General features: G+C 38.5%; 3 protein-coding genes across 3 annotated transcripts; 2 read left to right on the top strand and 1 right to left on the bottom strand.

The window, feature by feature from the left end:
* The first annotated feature begins 523 nt into the window (after nt 1-523).
* On the top strand, nt 524-1,180 carry LOC149382641 (histone H3.2). The gene has a single exon (XM_089630872.1). The coding sequence runs from the start codon at nt 628-630 to the stop codon at nt 1,036-1,038; it is 411 nt and encodes a 136-aa protein (XP_089486998.1). The 5' UTR covers nt 524-627; the 3' UTR covers nt 1,039-1,180.
* Nucleotides 1,181-1,587: 407 nt separating this feature from the next.
* On the top strand, nt 1,588-5,323 carry LOC149382640 (Transducin/WD40 repeat-like superfamily protein). The gene is made up of 18 exons (XM_089630842.1): nt 1,588-1,691; nt 1,769-1,865; nt 1,936-1,989; nt 2,087-2,124; nt 2,208-2,241; nt 2,343-2,433; nt 2,511-2,602; nt 2,706-2,780; nt 3,039-3,130; nt 3,372-3,501; nt 3,716-3,805; nt 3,880-3,945; nt 4,027-4,118; nt 4,223-4,288; nt 4,371-4,434; nt 4,547-4,635; nt 4,785-4,917; nt 5,022-5,323. The coding sequence occupies exons 1-18, from the start codon at nt 1,627-1,629 to the stop codon at nt 5,064-5,066; spliced, it is 1,413 nt and encodes a 470-aa protein (XP_089486968.1). The 5' UTR covers nt 1,588-1,626; the 3' UTR covers nt 5,067-5,323.
* Nucleotides 5,324-12,957: 7,634 nt separating this feature from the next.
* LOC149382639 (histone H3.2) lies at nt 12,958-13,798 on the bottom strand. The gene has a single exon (XM_089600673.1). The coding sequence runs from the start codon at nt 13,701-13,703 to the stop codon at nt 13,293-13,295; it is 411 nt and encodes a 136-aa protein (XP_089456799.1). The 5' UTR covers nt 13,704-13,798; the 3' UTR covers nt 12,958-13,292.
* Nucleotides 13,799-14,455: the final 657 nt, after the last annotated feature.

Genomic DNA, 14,455 nt, shown 5'->3' with positions numbered 1-14,455 from the left:
TATATAACATTAATTTTAAAATTATGTTTAATTTTTACTCATTTTTGTTTCACATCCAAAATAATTTAAAAAATAAATTGTGTATAAAATAATTAGATACTATGAAATTGCATCAATAAATATTATAAATGTAATTTTCATAAATAAAATGCTATGGATTTCTACAATCCTTCCAAAATGGAGAGGAAAGTTTTTTGGTGGGTCTCACGGAAACAAATTCTTCCCTCCATCTTTTTCTATTCATACCAAACAAAGGAAATGTATAATCCATCACTCCAAATCCCTCCAACTTAATCCATCCCTCCAATAATCCCTCCTACCAAACAAAGCCTTATTCTAAAAAGTAAGCCCGCTAAGGCGAAAGAATCTGATTGGCTGATATAAAAAGGCACGGATTGCAATCTGATATCCTTGTGCATTTAATCCTGACGGTAGATTTGTTGCACTATCGACGGCCCATAATATTTCATTTCAAAAGAGACTAAGAGAGGTAAGCCAAAATCTCCCTATAAAAAATGCCCGCCATTATTGAATGATTCACCGCATCCGAAAGATCTCCTCTCTCAGATAATCTCAATAAACAATCACTTTCGGTCTCATACCAATCTTCTCAATTCCTAATCGGAAATGGCTCGTACCAAGCAGACCGCAAGGAAATCGACCGGAGGAAAGGCTCCAAGGAAGCAGTTGGCGACGAAGGCGGCGAGGAAGTCTGCTCCGGCGACGGGAGGAGTGAAGAAGCCGCACAGATTCAGGCCGGGAACGGTGGCGCTGAGAGAGATCAGGAAGTACCAGAAGAGCACTGAGCTTCTGATCAGGAAGCTTCCGTTTCAGAGGCTGGTGAGAGAGATCGCTCAGGACTTCAAGACCGACCTCCGATTCCAGAGCAGCGCCGTCGCCGCCCTCCAGGAGGCGGCGGAGGCGTACCTCGTCGGACTGTTCGAGGACACCAACCTCTGCGCAATCCACGCCAAGCGCGTCACAATCATGCCGAAGGACATCCAGCTCGCTCGCCGCATCAGAGGAGAGAGGGCTTAGGGTTTCAGATCGAGTCATGAAAACTGTGGATCTGTTTGTTTTTTTGTGATCTTTTGTGTTTCGTTAGGATTTAGTTTTATGATTTTGAGTGATGGATAATGTAAATCTGTTACTGGATTAATATCTACTGCATAGTTCTAAACATTCTGTCTTTCGATCCTTCTCATTTACTTTCTCGTTTTAATTTTAGTTTGAAAAATGTAAATCGGTTGAAAACGTATTACAATTATAACTCCGCAGAGTTTCTTGTGGTAGATAAAGAGTTGAGCTCAAGTGCTCAACAAAGAGAGGAATTGGAATTGTATATCGATTTTACTGACTTCTCGCACATACAAGCCACGTAGGACTAAAAGCAAAACAAGCAATAAACAATTATACGAATTACTAATACTCGCATACAAAACAGAGCAAAATACTCTCAAGAAAACCGTGTTCATGTTTGACCCATATTCTCTAAACGGGCTTACCCGACCCACGTGACCGATAAGAAACTGGCGGGAAATTTAATGAATATTCGCGAAAAATGAAAATAGAGCAATAATTGGAGATATACAACACAAATTAAGTACTTCACTTTTTTCTGAGACAATGGAGAAATATTTGGTGTCTCTGAATCCCAAAATTGAAGAATCTGAACCGAATAAGAAACGGAGGTAATTTTATATCTGTTTCGCCGTTTTCGTTCTTCACAGTGAGCAAATAGATCTGAGTGTCTCTTAATCTTTTCAAGGAAACAATGGAATCGTAACCTCGTCGAATTAAACGGCAAGTTTGAGTCGAAACGACGCCATCGCTACTCCGGTTTGCTGATGCAATCCTATTCTCAGGTGATTCCGATCGTTGATAATATACATTATTCTGAGGTGGTTTCGTAGTATTAAATTGAATTTAATTTAGGTCGGAGCATTTCCGCATTCGTATCTCGTCGACGGCGTTCCATGTCAAACCTATGTATGTAAATCCATTTCATACACCGCTTCAATATCCTGTGATGATCACTATTGCGTTGTCTGCTTATATGATTTTGTTTTTGGGGGTATATTTACAGTTGAATCGACTTGGAGATGGTGGAGCATATATTCATAAGTTCGTCTACAACTATCTATTGTGGTATTTCCATTCAATTCAGAAGAGATAAGCTGATAAATTTTCCTCTTTGTCTGTTTTAGGGAAGGAATTTCTGCTCTGGACTTCGATAACAAGGTGAAATTAAGTGAACTAGGGTTCGTTGATGTCTCTTGGTGTGGTTTTACCTTCCACTTGTGTTGATAATTTGGGTCATTTGTTTTTTTTATTCTGGACAGGGAATATATTTGGTTTCCGTCACGAAATCGGGGTGCTTAACTGTGCACGACTTTGAATCTCTTTATTGTCGAACTAGTGGTTCAGCAGCATGTAAGACTGCTCATTTTATATTATTATAGACCCTTTTCCATTGAATGTCTACGGGAACATTATTTCGCTGTTGTTAGGCTCGGAGGATGAGGCGAGCAAACTTGTGCTTCACTTTTCCACGTGTCGACAATTCGACTTTGTGAGATGGAATCTCGCCAACCAAGACGAGGTTTCTTTTTTAAGTTTCAGTAATTTACTAAACATTAAGGTGCATTTCATCTCTGTTGTTTAAAGGAGATAAATCTGATCTGTTTCTTTTTTTCCGGCTTTAGGTTGTTTGTGGTTCTACGAAAAGCTGTGAATTACTCGTATATGATATTGGTCTTATCTCTTCAGAGCCATCCCAGGTACTAAGTAGAACAGTTTTTCAGCATATGGTTATTTATCTTACTGCATTAGTTTTCTTCACTAACCTTTTTAATCACATAGCTGATAGCGCTCCTAGAGAAGAAGCAAAAAAAGGAACCTAATAGTGACTGAATAGTTACTATGGTTCCCACTTACTGCTAACGGTTTGGTACTGTCTAAGTATCTGAAACCTTTTTGACACTTTTACATAACAAAGATAACCCAACTTTGTTTGATGAATTCACACTTGGTAGTAGGTGTTAAGAACAAAATCAAGTATCTCTGTCCAACCTTCAAGCTTTCAAAGAGGTCTTTCGGACATAGCTTCTACCTCAACCGACGATTCAAGGTCGGTAAAAAGATCATAACGCCCGTTATTTTCCTGGTTTTCGAATTGTGGCTTAACTTAAATGCACATGAATCGGAGATTGATAATTAACTCACTACTACTAGTTGGAACCTTTTCAAGCTCTTGCCTTTTGGCGTAGAAGTGCAATAACGTCAATACTAAGCAAACCAGCTGCTAAGAAAGAGTAATGTTTTCACTACTCTTACATATTCTTATATGATTTAGTGATTAACTTTGATAGGTTGTTTGCATCCGATACCCATGGTGTAATCAATGTATGGGATAGAAGATTAAGTTCATTTCCATGTCTTGAACTTGCTTCAGGCTCTCGCAGTACCATTAATAGTGTACAGCTAAACCCTGAAAACCAGGTCAGAATTTTATACATGTATACAACTATACATAAATCTTTCGAGGAATATATTGTATTCCTTATCTCTTACATTGTATATATGTGACATTACAGCATTTTTTGGGGGGTATTTTCAAGTACATGTGTAGTGCAGATACTATAAAATACCGTAAGTACAGACTTTAACTAGACAATTGGAATCAATCACATAAGTCAGGTTGTAATTTATGCAGACTGTATTTGGGGCCAATAAGGATGGGGTTGTACATATGTGGGATCTCCGTGGAGGAAGAGCATCTGATGCGTTTCGTAGTCATAAAGAAGTAAGTTTATTTCTCTACAGATCAAGTATTACAATCAGTTTGGTTTTTAATTTGTATTTTTTTGTGCCGTCCAGATCTGTCATTTTCCGTTTGCATCATTAAAGTTGTCTTCTATGATGGAGAAAATTAAACCGCTGAAGGTAATTCGTCTGTTTTTTCTTTGTTTAACACAAACCAGACCTTAAAACCAAGCTCGTGTAATCAATGATGTACGTTTGCAGGCTCAGTCAGATATAATTGCAAAAGAGATACACTCCATTGACATTGACCCATCTTGTCCATACCAACTAGCATTTCACCTTGACGATGGTTGGTAAGTCAGAACCAGAATTTCCTTTTTAATTAAAGAACAACTTTCTTGAACACTTCCATAATACTACGCATATCTTATTGTTTGTCATGTATCCGATATTGCAGGTCTGGTGTTTTGAATACATATACTTTTGACATTACGCATATACATTGCCCTCCGCCAGCTTGGCTGTAAGTTCAACATTGATCTCATCATACTATCTGATGCTTATTATGATGTAAATTTGTTTGTATTTGATTGGGATTTGAGCAGAAATGAATCGAGTTCAGCTGGGATGTTGTGTCTGCGAAAACCAGCTTGGTTACCCACAAACTCTGTAAGAGACTTCACTTATGCCCTCGTTGCCTTTTCCTCGAAAAAAAAAAAAAACTATTTCGGCTTTCACATATGAGAGAAGTTAGATCATCATTTCATACTCTCTGGTGCAGATCTACGCTGTTGGATCGTCGTCTGAGAAAGGAATATACATACTAGATTTTTACCCCGATGTAACTTCCCCGAGCCATGTAGACTTCAAGTAAGTAATACCCTTTTATAAAAACTGTATTATTACTCTGTTTTTATGGCTTGTAACATCTGATGTGAACAGTTCTATTTCTTGTTGTTGTTGTTGTTGTTTTTTTTTCTTCATTATTTTGAGTTTTAACTATTTGTTGTCACCTCTAGTGAGAGTGATGATGCAGAGAATTCAAGTGAGACCAACAAGCAAAGCAATCAAAATTATTTTGTTCCATCATCCGAAGCAGTTACTGCGTGTTCTGTTCATCCTCTCAATTGCACCATTGTAGCCGCTACTAAGGTACAACATCCCTCGGAAAATTTCCAAGTTTGTGTACAGTTTTTGCTGTGCTTCAGAGAATTAAAGCCATGTCACTACCTGATAGTTTTGGTAACTGGTTTCAGGATTCATCTTTACTCATGATTTCACAGAAGCACCAGCAATGTTGAGGCTGAGAGCGATAATAGATGAAAGCCTGATAAGTTATCTTATTTTTAGTCTGTAGCTATTCAGATGCTTAAAGGTGTTCTTGATATCCATATTCCACAACCAGTTAGAACATAGAAGTTAAGCTGTGTAATATTAGATTAAACAACAAATACATATGGGTGTCTTGTGAAATTTAATTCCTGGAATATTGTATGTTTTGAAGAGCTGAATATTGTTAAGAACATAATATGTAATGACATGAGAACTTGCCATGTAATTTATTTGCTATGATTATGCATTTTTTTGCTTTACTCAAAACGAAAGCACGCTCCAGCTAAACTAGTCATTGAGAGACATTAGTTGCCTTGAACTAGTCACAAACTTATTCCAAGTTTGGGAATGTATTGCAATTTGCAACCGCGCAATGACCAACGCAAGTCAATATCGCTGAATGGTTTTTGAAAATTGTTCTGCACATGATAACAACATATTATGTGAAGCAATGGTTTTTGAAAATTGTTCTGCACATGATAACAACATATTATGTGAAGCAAACCAGGGACTCTAGGAGCGGCTTGATATATTATTACCTACAACAAAATTAGCATTTCTCAGTAGCACTGAGCTACACACCTTTGTGTCGATCCTTTCAATAACAATTGTCGATGCCAATGAAAGGTTTAGATCCATTTAAGACCTCACTGAGTATATGGAAATGTCGGGATTCTCACGGGTTCTTCTATCATCGTCACCCATATTGCTCAGCCTCTCATACACGAGAGGAAGAAGAAGACGCGTAGGTTATATAGAAAAACAAGGCTTTTAGAAAGTTGTATTAGATGCGACATGTCGCAAGTTCTAAAAGAATAAATTTTTAAAGTATTACCCCATAACAAAACAATCGAAAATAAAGATGAAAACAAATCCCGCTTAATTTTTAATGTACATCCAATACCACTAAGTTTTCCTGAAATGTTATTGGATGCGGCATGTCACATCCAATACCATTAAGTTATACAGAAATGTCATTGTGGTTTTACTTATCCGGAGCACTTTCAGATGCGATATGTCTCATCTAAAGGGCTCCGCATCAAAAACATGTTTTGTTATAGTGATGATCGACCCGGAAATTGAGGATTATGATTGCTAAAAAAGACGTTATGCCAAAAGAGCCGACCAGGAATACGTTAGAAAGTATGGAGCCTAATATAATAGGAGTGAAAAAAAGTCCCACATGAGAAAGGGAGAGCAACTTTGTGAATTCTAAAAGTGTATAAATAGGGGTTCATTGGATGTATTCTATTCATCCTACCAAGAAACACTTTACGCTAATTGTAAACACTGGATGTAGCTTTCGCATTGAAAGTGAACCACTATAAATCTTTGTATCCATTATTTGCTATTGTTTAATTTCATTTTCGATTATATTAGGGATTTCGATGAAGAAATCCCAATAGAACAAACTGAAGCTGATTCAGAGCCGACTTCGCTGACTCCAATGGGAAAGAAAACAAAAAACACAAGCAAACCAGAAGGTTCAAACCAGACTCACGAGGGGATTCCAAGAAAGAATCCGTGGTGCATTCGACGTGGAGCTCTACGTTATGAAGGTGGTGGAGGGAAACTCGTGGTCCCAGCGGACTGGCGCGTGTTGATCCAGTGTTCATCCTCGTTGTCGAGGAAGGAAAAATTCAAAATCGGATGTGCTGTCGAATTTCGTGGATCAAAGTTTTTGCTAAAGGTGGATCAGGATTAGCTTATCTCAAAGCTCGGTTAGTGTTTTTCTTTTCTCTGTTGGTTTGTTTTTAGTTTTCATTCTCATATTTTGCTCTCTTTCTCAATGTAGGACAGTGAAGACTCGTATGAGTAATCTAGTCAAAGTTTTTATGTGTTCCTGGTTACATGTTGAATGTAAAGCAACTACGGGTTAGAACATAACGAAAACGTTGATAAATTTCTTAATTCCTAGATGACCATGCCCATTTTACTTGGATTTATCCCTTAATGTGTTTACAAATTATAAACGATTTGCTAAGAAAGCCTTTTAAGCATACATTATTTTATGCGACATGTTGCAAGTTCTAAAAGAATTTTTTTTTTAAAGTATTGCCTCATAACAAAACAATCGAAAATAAAGAGAGAAACAAATCCCGCTTAATTTTTAATGTATTGGATGCGACACGTTGCATCCAATACCACTAAGTTTTCCTGAAATGTTATTGGATGCGGCATGTCGCATCCAATATCACTAAATTTTACAGAAATATTATTGTGCTTTGCTTATCTGGAGCACTTTCGGATGCGACATGTCGCATCTAAAAGGGCTCCGCATCAAAAACATGTTTTGTTGTAGTGAAGATCGACCCAGAAATTGTTGTTTATGATTGCTAGAAAAGACGATATGCCAAGGGAGCCAAAAAAAAGTGTATAAATAGGGTAGGTGGTTGTTTCTTGTTGTAAGTGAATGCAACGATTTCATTGGGTGTATTCCATTCATCCTAGCAAGAAACACTTTACGCTAATTGTAAACATTGGATGTAGTTTTCGCATTGAAAGTGAACCATTGTAAATCTTTGTATCCATTATTTTATATTGTTTAATTTCGTTTTCGATTATATTAGAGGTTTCGAAGAAGAAATCCTAACTAAACAAACTGAAGCTGATTCGGAGCCGACTTCACCGACTCCGATGGGAAAGAAAACAAAACAAGTAAGCAAACCAGAATGTTCAAACCAGACTCACGAGGGGATTCCAACAAAGAATCCATGGTGCGTTTGACGTAGAGCTTTACGTGATGAAGGTGGTATAGGTTGAGGAAACTCGTAGTCCCAGCGGACTGGCGCGTGTTGATCCAGTGTTCATCCTCGTTGCCAAGAAAGGAAAAATTCAAAATCGGATGTGCTGTCGAAGTTCGTGGATCAAAGTTTTTGCTGTAGGTGGATCATGATTGGCTCATCCTAAAGCTCGGTTAGTGTTTTTCTTTTCTCTGTTGGTTTGTTTTTAGTTTTCATTCTCATATTTTGCTCTCTTTCTCAATGTAGGACAGTGAAGACTCGTATGAGTAATCTAGTCAAAGTTTTTATGTGTTCCTGGTTATATGTTGAATGTAAAGCAACTACGGGTTAGAACATAACGAAAACGTTGATAAATTTCTTAATTCCTAGATGACCATGCCCATTTTACTTGGATTTATCCCTAAAAGCTAAAATCTGAAGCCTATAATGTGTTTACAAATTATAAACGATTTGCTAAGAAAGCCTTTTAAGCATACATTATTTTATGCGACATGTTGCAAGTTCTAAAAGAATTTTTTTTTTAAAGTATTGCCTCATAACAAAACAATAAAAAATAAAGAGAGAAACAAATCCCGCTTAATTTTTAATGTATTGGATGCGACACGTTGCATCCAATACCACTAAGTTTTCCTGAAATGTTATTGGATGCGGCATGTCGCATCCAATATCACTAAATTTTACAGAAATATTATTGTGCTTTTGCTTATCCGGAGCACTTTCGGATGCGACATGTCGCATCTAAAAGGGCTCCGCATCAAAAACATGTTTTGTTGTAGTGAAGATCGACCCAGAAATTGTGGATTATGATTGCTAGAAAAGAAGATATGCCAAGGGAGCCAAAAAAAAGTGTATAAATAGGATAGGTGGTTGTTTCTTGTTGTAAGTGAATGCAACGATTTCATTGGGTGTATTCCATTCATCCTAGCAAGAAACACTTTACGCTAATTGTAAACATTGGATGTAGCTTTCGCATTGAAAGTGAACCATTGTAAATCTTTGTATCCATTATTTTATATTGTTTAATTTCGTTTTCGATTATATTAGAGGTTTCGAAGAAGAAATCCTAACTAAACAAACTGAAGCTGATTCGGAGCCGACTTCACCGACTCCGATGGGAAAGAAAACAAAACACGCAAGCAAACCAGAATGTTCAAACCAGACATTTTTTATGCAGAGCCCTTTTAGATGCGACATGTCGCATCCGAAAGTGCTCCGGATAAGCAAAAGCACAATAACATTTCTGTAAAATTTAGTGGTATTGGATGCGACATGCCGCATCCAATAACATTTCAGGAAAACTTAGTGGTATTGGATGCAACGTGTCGCATCCAATACGTTAAAAATTAAGCGGGATTTGTTTCTCTCTTTATTTTCGATTGTTTTGTTATGGGGCAATACTTTAAAAATTTATTCTTTTAGAACTTGCGACATGTCGCATAAAATAATGTATGCTTAAAAGGCTTTCTTAGCAAATCGCTTATAACTTGTAAACACATTATAGGCTTCAGATTTTAGCTTTAAGGGATAAATCCAAGTAAAATGGGCATGGTCATCTAGGAATTAAGAAATTTATCAACGTTTTCGTTATGTTCTAACCCGTAGTTGCTTTACATTCAACATATAACCAGGAACACATAAAAACTTTGACTAGATTACTCATACGAGTCTTCACTGTCCTACATTGAGAAAGAGAGCAAAATATGAGAATGAAAACTAAAAACAAACCAACAGAGAAAAGAAAAACACTAACCGAGCTTTAGGATGAGCCAATCATGATCCACCTACAGCAAAAACTTTGATCCACGAACTTTGACAGGACATCCGATTTTGAATTTTTCCTTTCTCGGCAACGAGGATGAACACTGGATCAACACGCGCCAGTCTGCTGGGACCACGAGTTTCCCTCCACCACATTCATAACGTAGAGCTCCACGTCAAATGCACCGCGGATTCTTTCTTGGAATCCCCTGTTTTGTCGTAGTGATCATCGACCCAGAAATTGAGGATTATGATTGCTAGAAAAAACGTTATGCCAAAGGAGCTGACCAGGAATATGTTAGAAAGTGTGGAGCCTAATATAATATGAGTGAAAAAAAGTCCCACATGAGAAAGAGAGAGCAAATTTGTGAACTCTAAAAGTGTATAAATAGGGGTTCATTGAGTGTATTCCATTCATCCTAGCAAGAAACACTTTAAGCTAATTGTAAACAACTAGATGTAGCTTTCGCATTGAAAGTGAACCGCTATAAATCTTTGTATCCATTATTTGCTATTGTTTAATTTCGTTTTCGATTATATTAGGGGTTTCGACGAAGAAATCCCAACAGAACAAACTGAAGCTGATTCGGAGCCGACTTCACCGACTCCGATAGGAAAGAAAACAAAACACGCAAGCAAACCAGAAGGTGCAAACCAGACTCACGAGTGGATTCCAAGAAAAAATATGGGGTGCGTTCAACTTAGAGCTCTACGTGATGAAGGTGGTAGAGGTGGAGGAAACTCATGGTCCCAGCGGACTGGCGCGTGTTGATCCAGTGTTCATCCTTGTTGCCGACGAAGGAAAAATTCAAAATCGGATGTGCTGTCGAAGTTCGTGGATAAAATTTTTTGTTGAAGGTGGAGCAGGATTGACTCATCCTAAAGCTCGGTTAGTGTTTTCCTTTTCTCTGTTGGTTTGTTTTTAATTTTCATTATCATATTTTGCTCTCTTTCTCAATATATGACAGTGAAGACTCGTCTGAGTAATCTAGTCAAAGTTTTTATGTGTCCCTGGTTATATGTTGATTGTAAAGCAACTAAAGGTTAGAACATAACGAAAACGTTGATAAATTTCTTAATTCCTAGATGACCATGCCCATTTTACTTGGATTTATCCCTAAAAGCTAAAATCTGAAGCCTATAATGTGTTTACAAATTATAAACGATTTGCTAAGAAAGCCATTAAAGCTTACATTATTACTATTCAATGTGATTGGGGTGGGGAGTTTCGTAGTTTCAAGAATTTTCTAACTGAATAGGGAGTACAAATGATGCATCCATGTCCACGCGTTCATGGACAAAATGGTCGAGCGGAGAGAAAGCAGTGTTATATTGTTGAATGAGGACTCACTCTCTTAGCTCAAGCAAAATTGCCACTATGTTTCTGGTTGATTATTTTCTAACAGCTGCGTACTTAATCAATATCGTGCCTAAATCTGTTTTGCAAAGCCAATCACCATTTCAGATTCTTTTTAACAAAACCCCAGACTACAACTTTTTGAAGTTTTTGGTTATGCCTTTTGTTCACATCTTCGTCCCTACAACACTCATAAACTCGAATTTAGATCATCAAAATGTGTTTTTCTGGGCTATAGTCATGCACACAAAGGGTATAAGTGTTTGCCTGCCTCAGATCACCAGGAATTTTGTTTTTCATGAAGGTGAATTTCCTTATATTGAGTTGTTTGGGTATGAGTCTGTTCCTCATCTTGATGTCAGTCCACAAATAGTGTCTTGTTGTTCGTTTTGTCCAGGTCCTATTTTTGTTCCATATGACATTGATGTGACCAATTTTAACACCAATATTGTTGCTCTCAGCCTCTCTGATTCAGACCTATCAGCCTATCCAACCAGTCCACAGTCCAAAAGAGCCAATGACCCAAAAACCGACCACAACCATCCTAGACAACCATTGTACCATACACCCGTCATCAACTTTCAGCTCCACCTACTCCTACCACTACCATGCCTGTGCGAAATCCATAGTCCCAGACCTAAGTCTCACACATACTATGACCACGAGATCTAAAGTTGGGGTATTCAAACCCAATGTGTTCAATCTCAGTAGACACCCCTCTAATAATCAATCCTTGTCCATCTGAACCTTCCACGGTCTACCATGCTCTAGTTGACTCTAAATGGCTCTCGGCTATGAATCAAAGCTAAATGTTCTACACAAGAACGACACGTGGGATCTGATCCCGTTCTCTCCCACTCACAATGTGGTTGGGAACAAATGGGTATTCAAGCTGAAGTAAAAGTCTGATGGCTCTCTCCATCGCCACAAAGCGCGGCTTGTTGCAAAGGGATACACAAACTCCAGGTGTTGATTTTTCGGAGACATTTAGCCATGTTGTGAAGCCATATACTGTAAGAATTGTTCTAACGCTAGCTGTGCAACGTGGGTGGCGTGTTCGACAACTCGACATCGACAATGCATTCCTTAATGGGATTCTCACAAAGGACGTGTACATGTGGCAACTAAAGAGCTTTATGGGCCATCTCCGTCCTCACCACGTCTGCAAGTTAAAAAAGGCACTGTACGACCTTAAACAAGCATCGCATGCGTGGTTCGACCGACTCAGAAGTCATACTCTTTGTTTTTCATCTACACCAGCAATGATGTCTGCATCATCTTTCTGGTCTACGTCGACGATATTCTCGTCACCAGAAATGATGATATGGCTATTTCTGAGGTTATTAATGACCTGCATCGCTGCTTCTCACTCAAACAACTGGGTGATCTTCATTAATTCCTTGGAGTGAAGCATACCACGACTCCACCGGCTTGTATCTGTCTCAGTCCAAGTATGTCGCCGACTTGCTCAAAAAGACCGGCTTGATCACAGCCAAGCCCTTCCCCACACCATCAACACCAAGCCAAACCCTGGTCAAGAGAGGAGGAACAAATGAATGACACGACTCAGTACAGAAGTGTTATAGGGGCTTTACAATACTTGACTCTCACAAGGCCGGACATTGCCTAAATAGTCAACAAGTTGAGCCAATAAGCTCATTGGCTCGCGTGCAAACGAGTACTAAGATATCTCAAGGGAACGATTACTCATGGTATACATCTCCGACCATCAACAACATTCTCGCTTATGTGCTTCACGGACGCAGATTGGGCTAGTTGTCCGGACTATCAAAGATCAACTAGTGCCTATTGTGTCTTCCTAGGTGAATGTCTAGTTTCTTGGAGCTCTAGAAAACAGCATGTATCAGTTTGGATCATTCTAAACTAATTGGCTATGTGAAACCTGCTAATACTTACACTCACAGTCACATATACAAATACAATAGCAACATAACGTTATCGCCACAGGGAGATTACAAGTACTCTATTTACTCATTAGAGTCTAAGAATAATTGAACCTTTGTTTTGGAAAAACCAATGCAGAATCCAGGTAATCCGGTTTCCAGATTGAAGATCATAACGAAAATTTCAATAACAAGTGTCCTGATCTACGAATTAGGCGATTGAAAATTATCCGCAATAAATCAGTGGCCACGAATATTTGAAAAGTATTATATCAGATGGGATGAAGTAGCCAGGTGAAAAATCTAACTAGAGAAATGATTCGGGAACAATTTTACAGCCCGATTGGAAAACCCAGATAAAAAAAGAGAATACTATTCAGATCTAGAAACTAAGAATCCAACAAACAGACGTTCATGCTCCGATTTGAAACCCTAAGCCCTCTCTCCTCTGATGCGGCGAGCGAGCTGAATATCCTTTGGCATGATCGTCACGCGCTTGGCGTGGATTGCGCAGAGGTTCGTGTCTTCGAAAAGTCCGACGAGGTACGCCTCCGCCGCCTCCTGCAAGGCCGCCACAGCGCTGCTCTGGAATCGGAGGTCGGTCTTGAAATCCTGAGCGATCTCTCTGACCAGCCTCTGAAACGGAAGCTTCCTTATCAGAAGCTCAGTGCTCTTTTGGTACTTCCTGATCTCCCTCAGCGCCACCGTTCCCGGCCTGAATCTGTGCGGCTTCTTCACTCCTCCCGTCGCCGGAGCCGATTTCCTCGCCGCCTTCGTCGCCAGTTGCTTCCTCGGAGCCTTTCCTCCGGTCGATTTCCTAGCGGTCTGCTTGGTACGAGCCATTTCGGATTAGGAATTTGAGAGGTTTTAGGGAAATGAGAATGGATTTCTTGTTGGCGTTTGATTCTCGAAGAAGGTTTGAGTTGGAAGCGGGGTTTGGAGGGGAAATATATTGGGGAGGGATTTGAGAGCAACGAGAAAATGCGCGTTTGAAAAATGAAAAATGAGAACTTGTAGAAAGAGTTTTTGGAGCGTTGATTCACACAGATATTAACGGTACAGATTCAATTATACCTAATGTCGCGGATCGTGATCTGCGAGTTTGGAGTTAACCAATCAAATTTCATTGTTTAGGCGGGTTTTCAAAAAAAATTATCTTTGGTACGGCTAGGCGGGGATTATTTTTACCAATTAAGTTTCATTTTTGGCGGTTTTCTGGCTATTCAATGGGAAATATATGCATTAATACCTTACTATACTTGATGGAAAAAAAAGGGGAAAATTACACATATATATCATATGTTTTAGTGAAATGTCGAGTTTAACATTTGATTTTCAAAAATGTCGAGTTCATACCTTCTGTTTAACTAAAATGACGAAATTATACAATCTGTTTAACTAAAATGACGCAATTATACCCTGAAATAGATAACAGTATCACAAATCTACCTTTCATTGATATTAACTCTTATATAAAAAAAACCGAATCAAATCGAAACCAGTACCCTAATTTTCAAATTCCAAATTTTGAAATAAAATTAGCCTTAAATTGAAATTAAATAATAAAATTCATATCTCCCAATAGATTATTTCAT

This window comes from Urtica dioica, chromosome 11, assembly GCF_054948205.1.
Source record: "Urtica dioica subsp. dioica isolate 48M chromosome 11, U.dioica_male_clone48M_v1_H2, whole genome shotgun sequence".
Classification (NCBI taxonomy): domain Eukaryota; kingdom Viridiplantae; phylum Streptophyta; class Magnoliopsida; order Rosales; family Urticaceae; genus Urtica; species Urtica dioica.
This window is presented reverse-complemented; position numbering and strand designations above follow the sequence as displayed.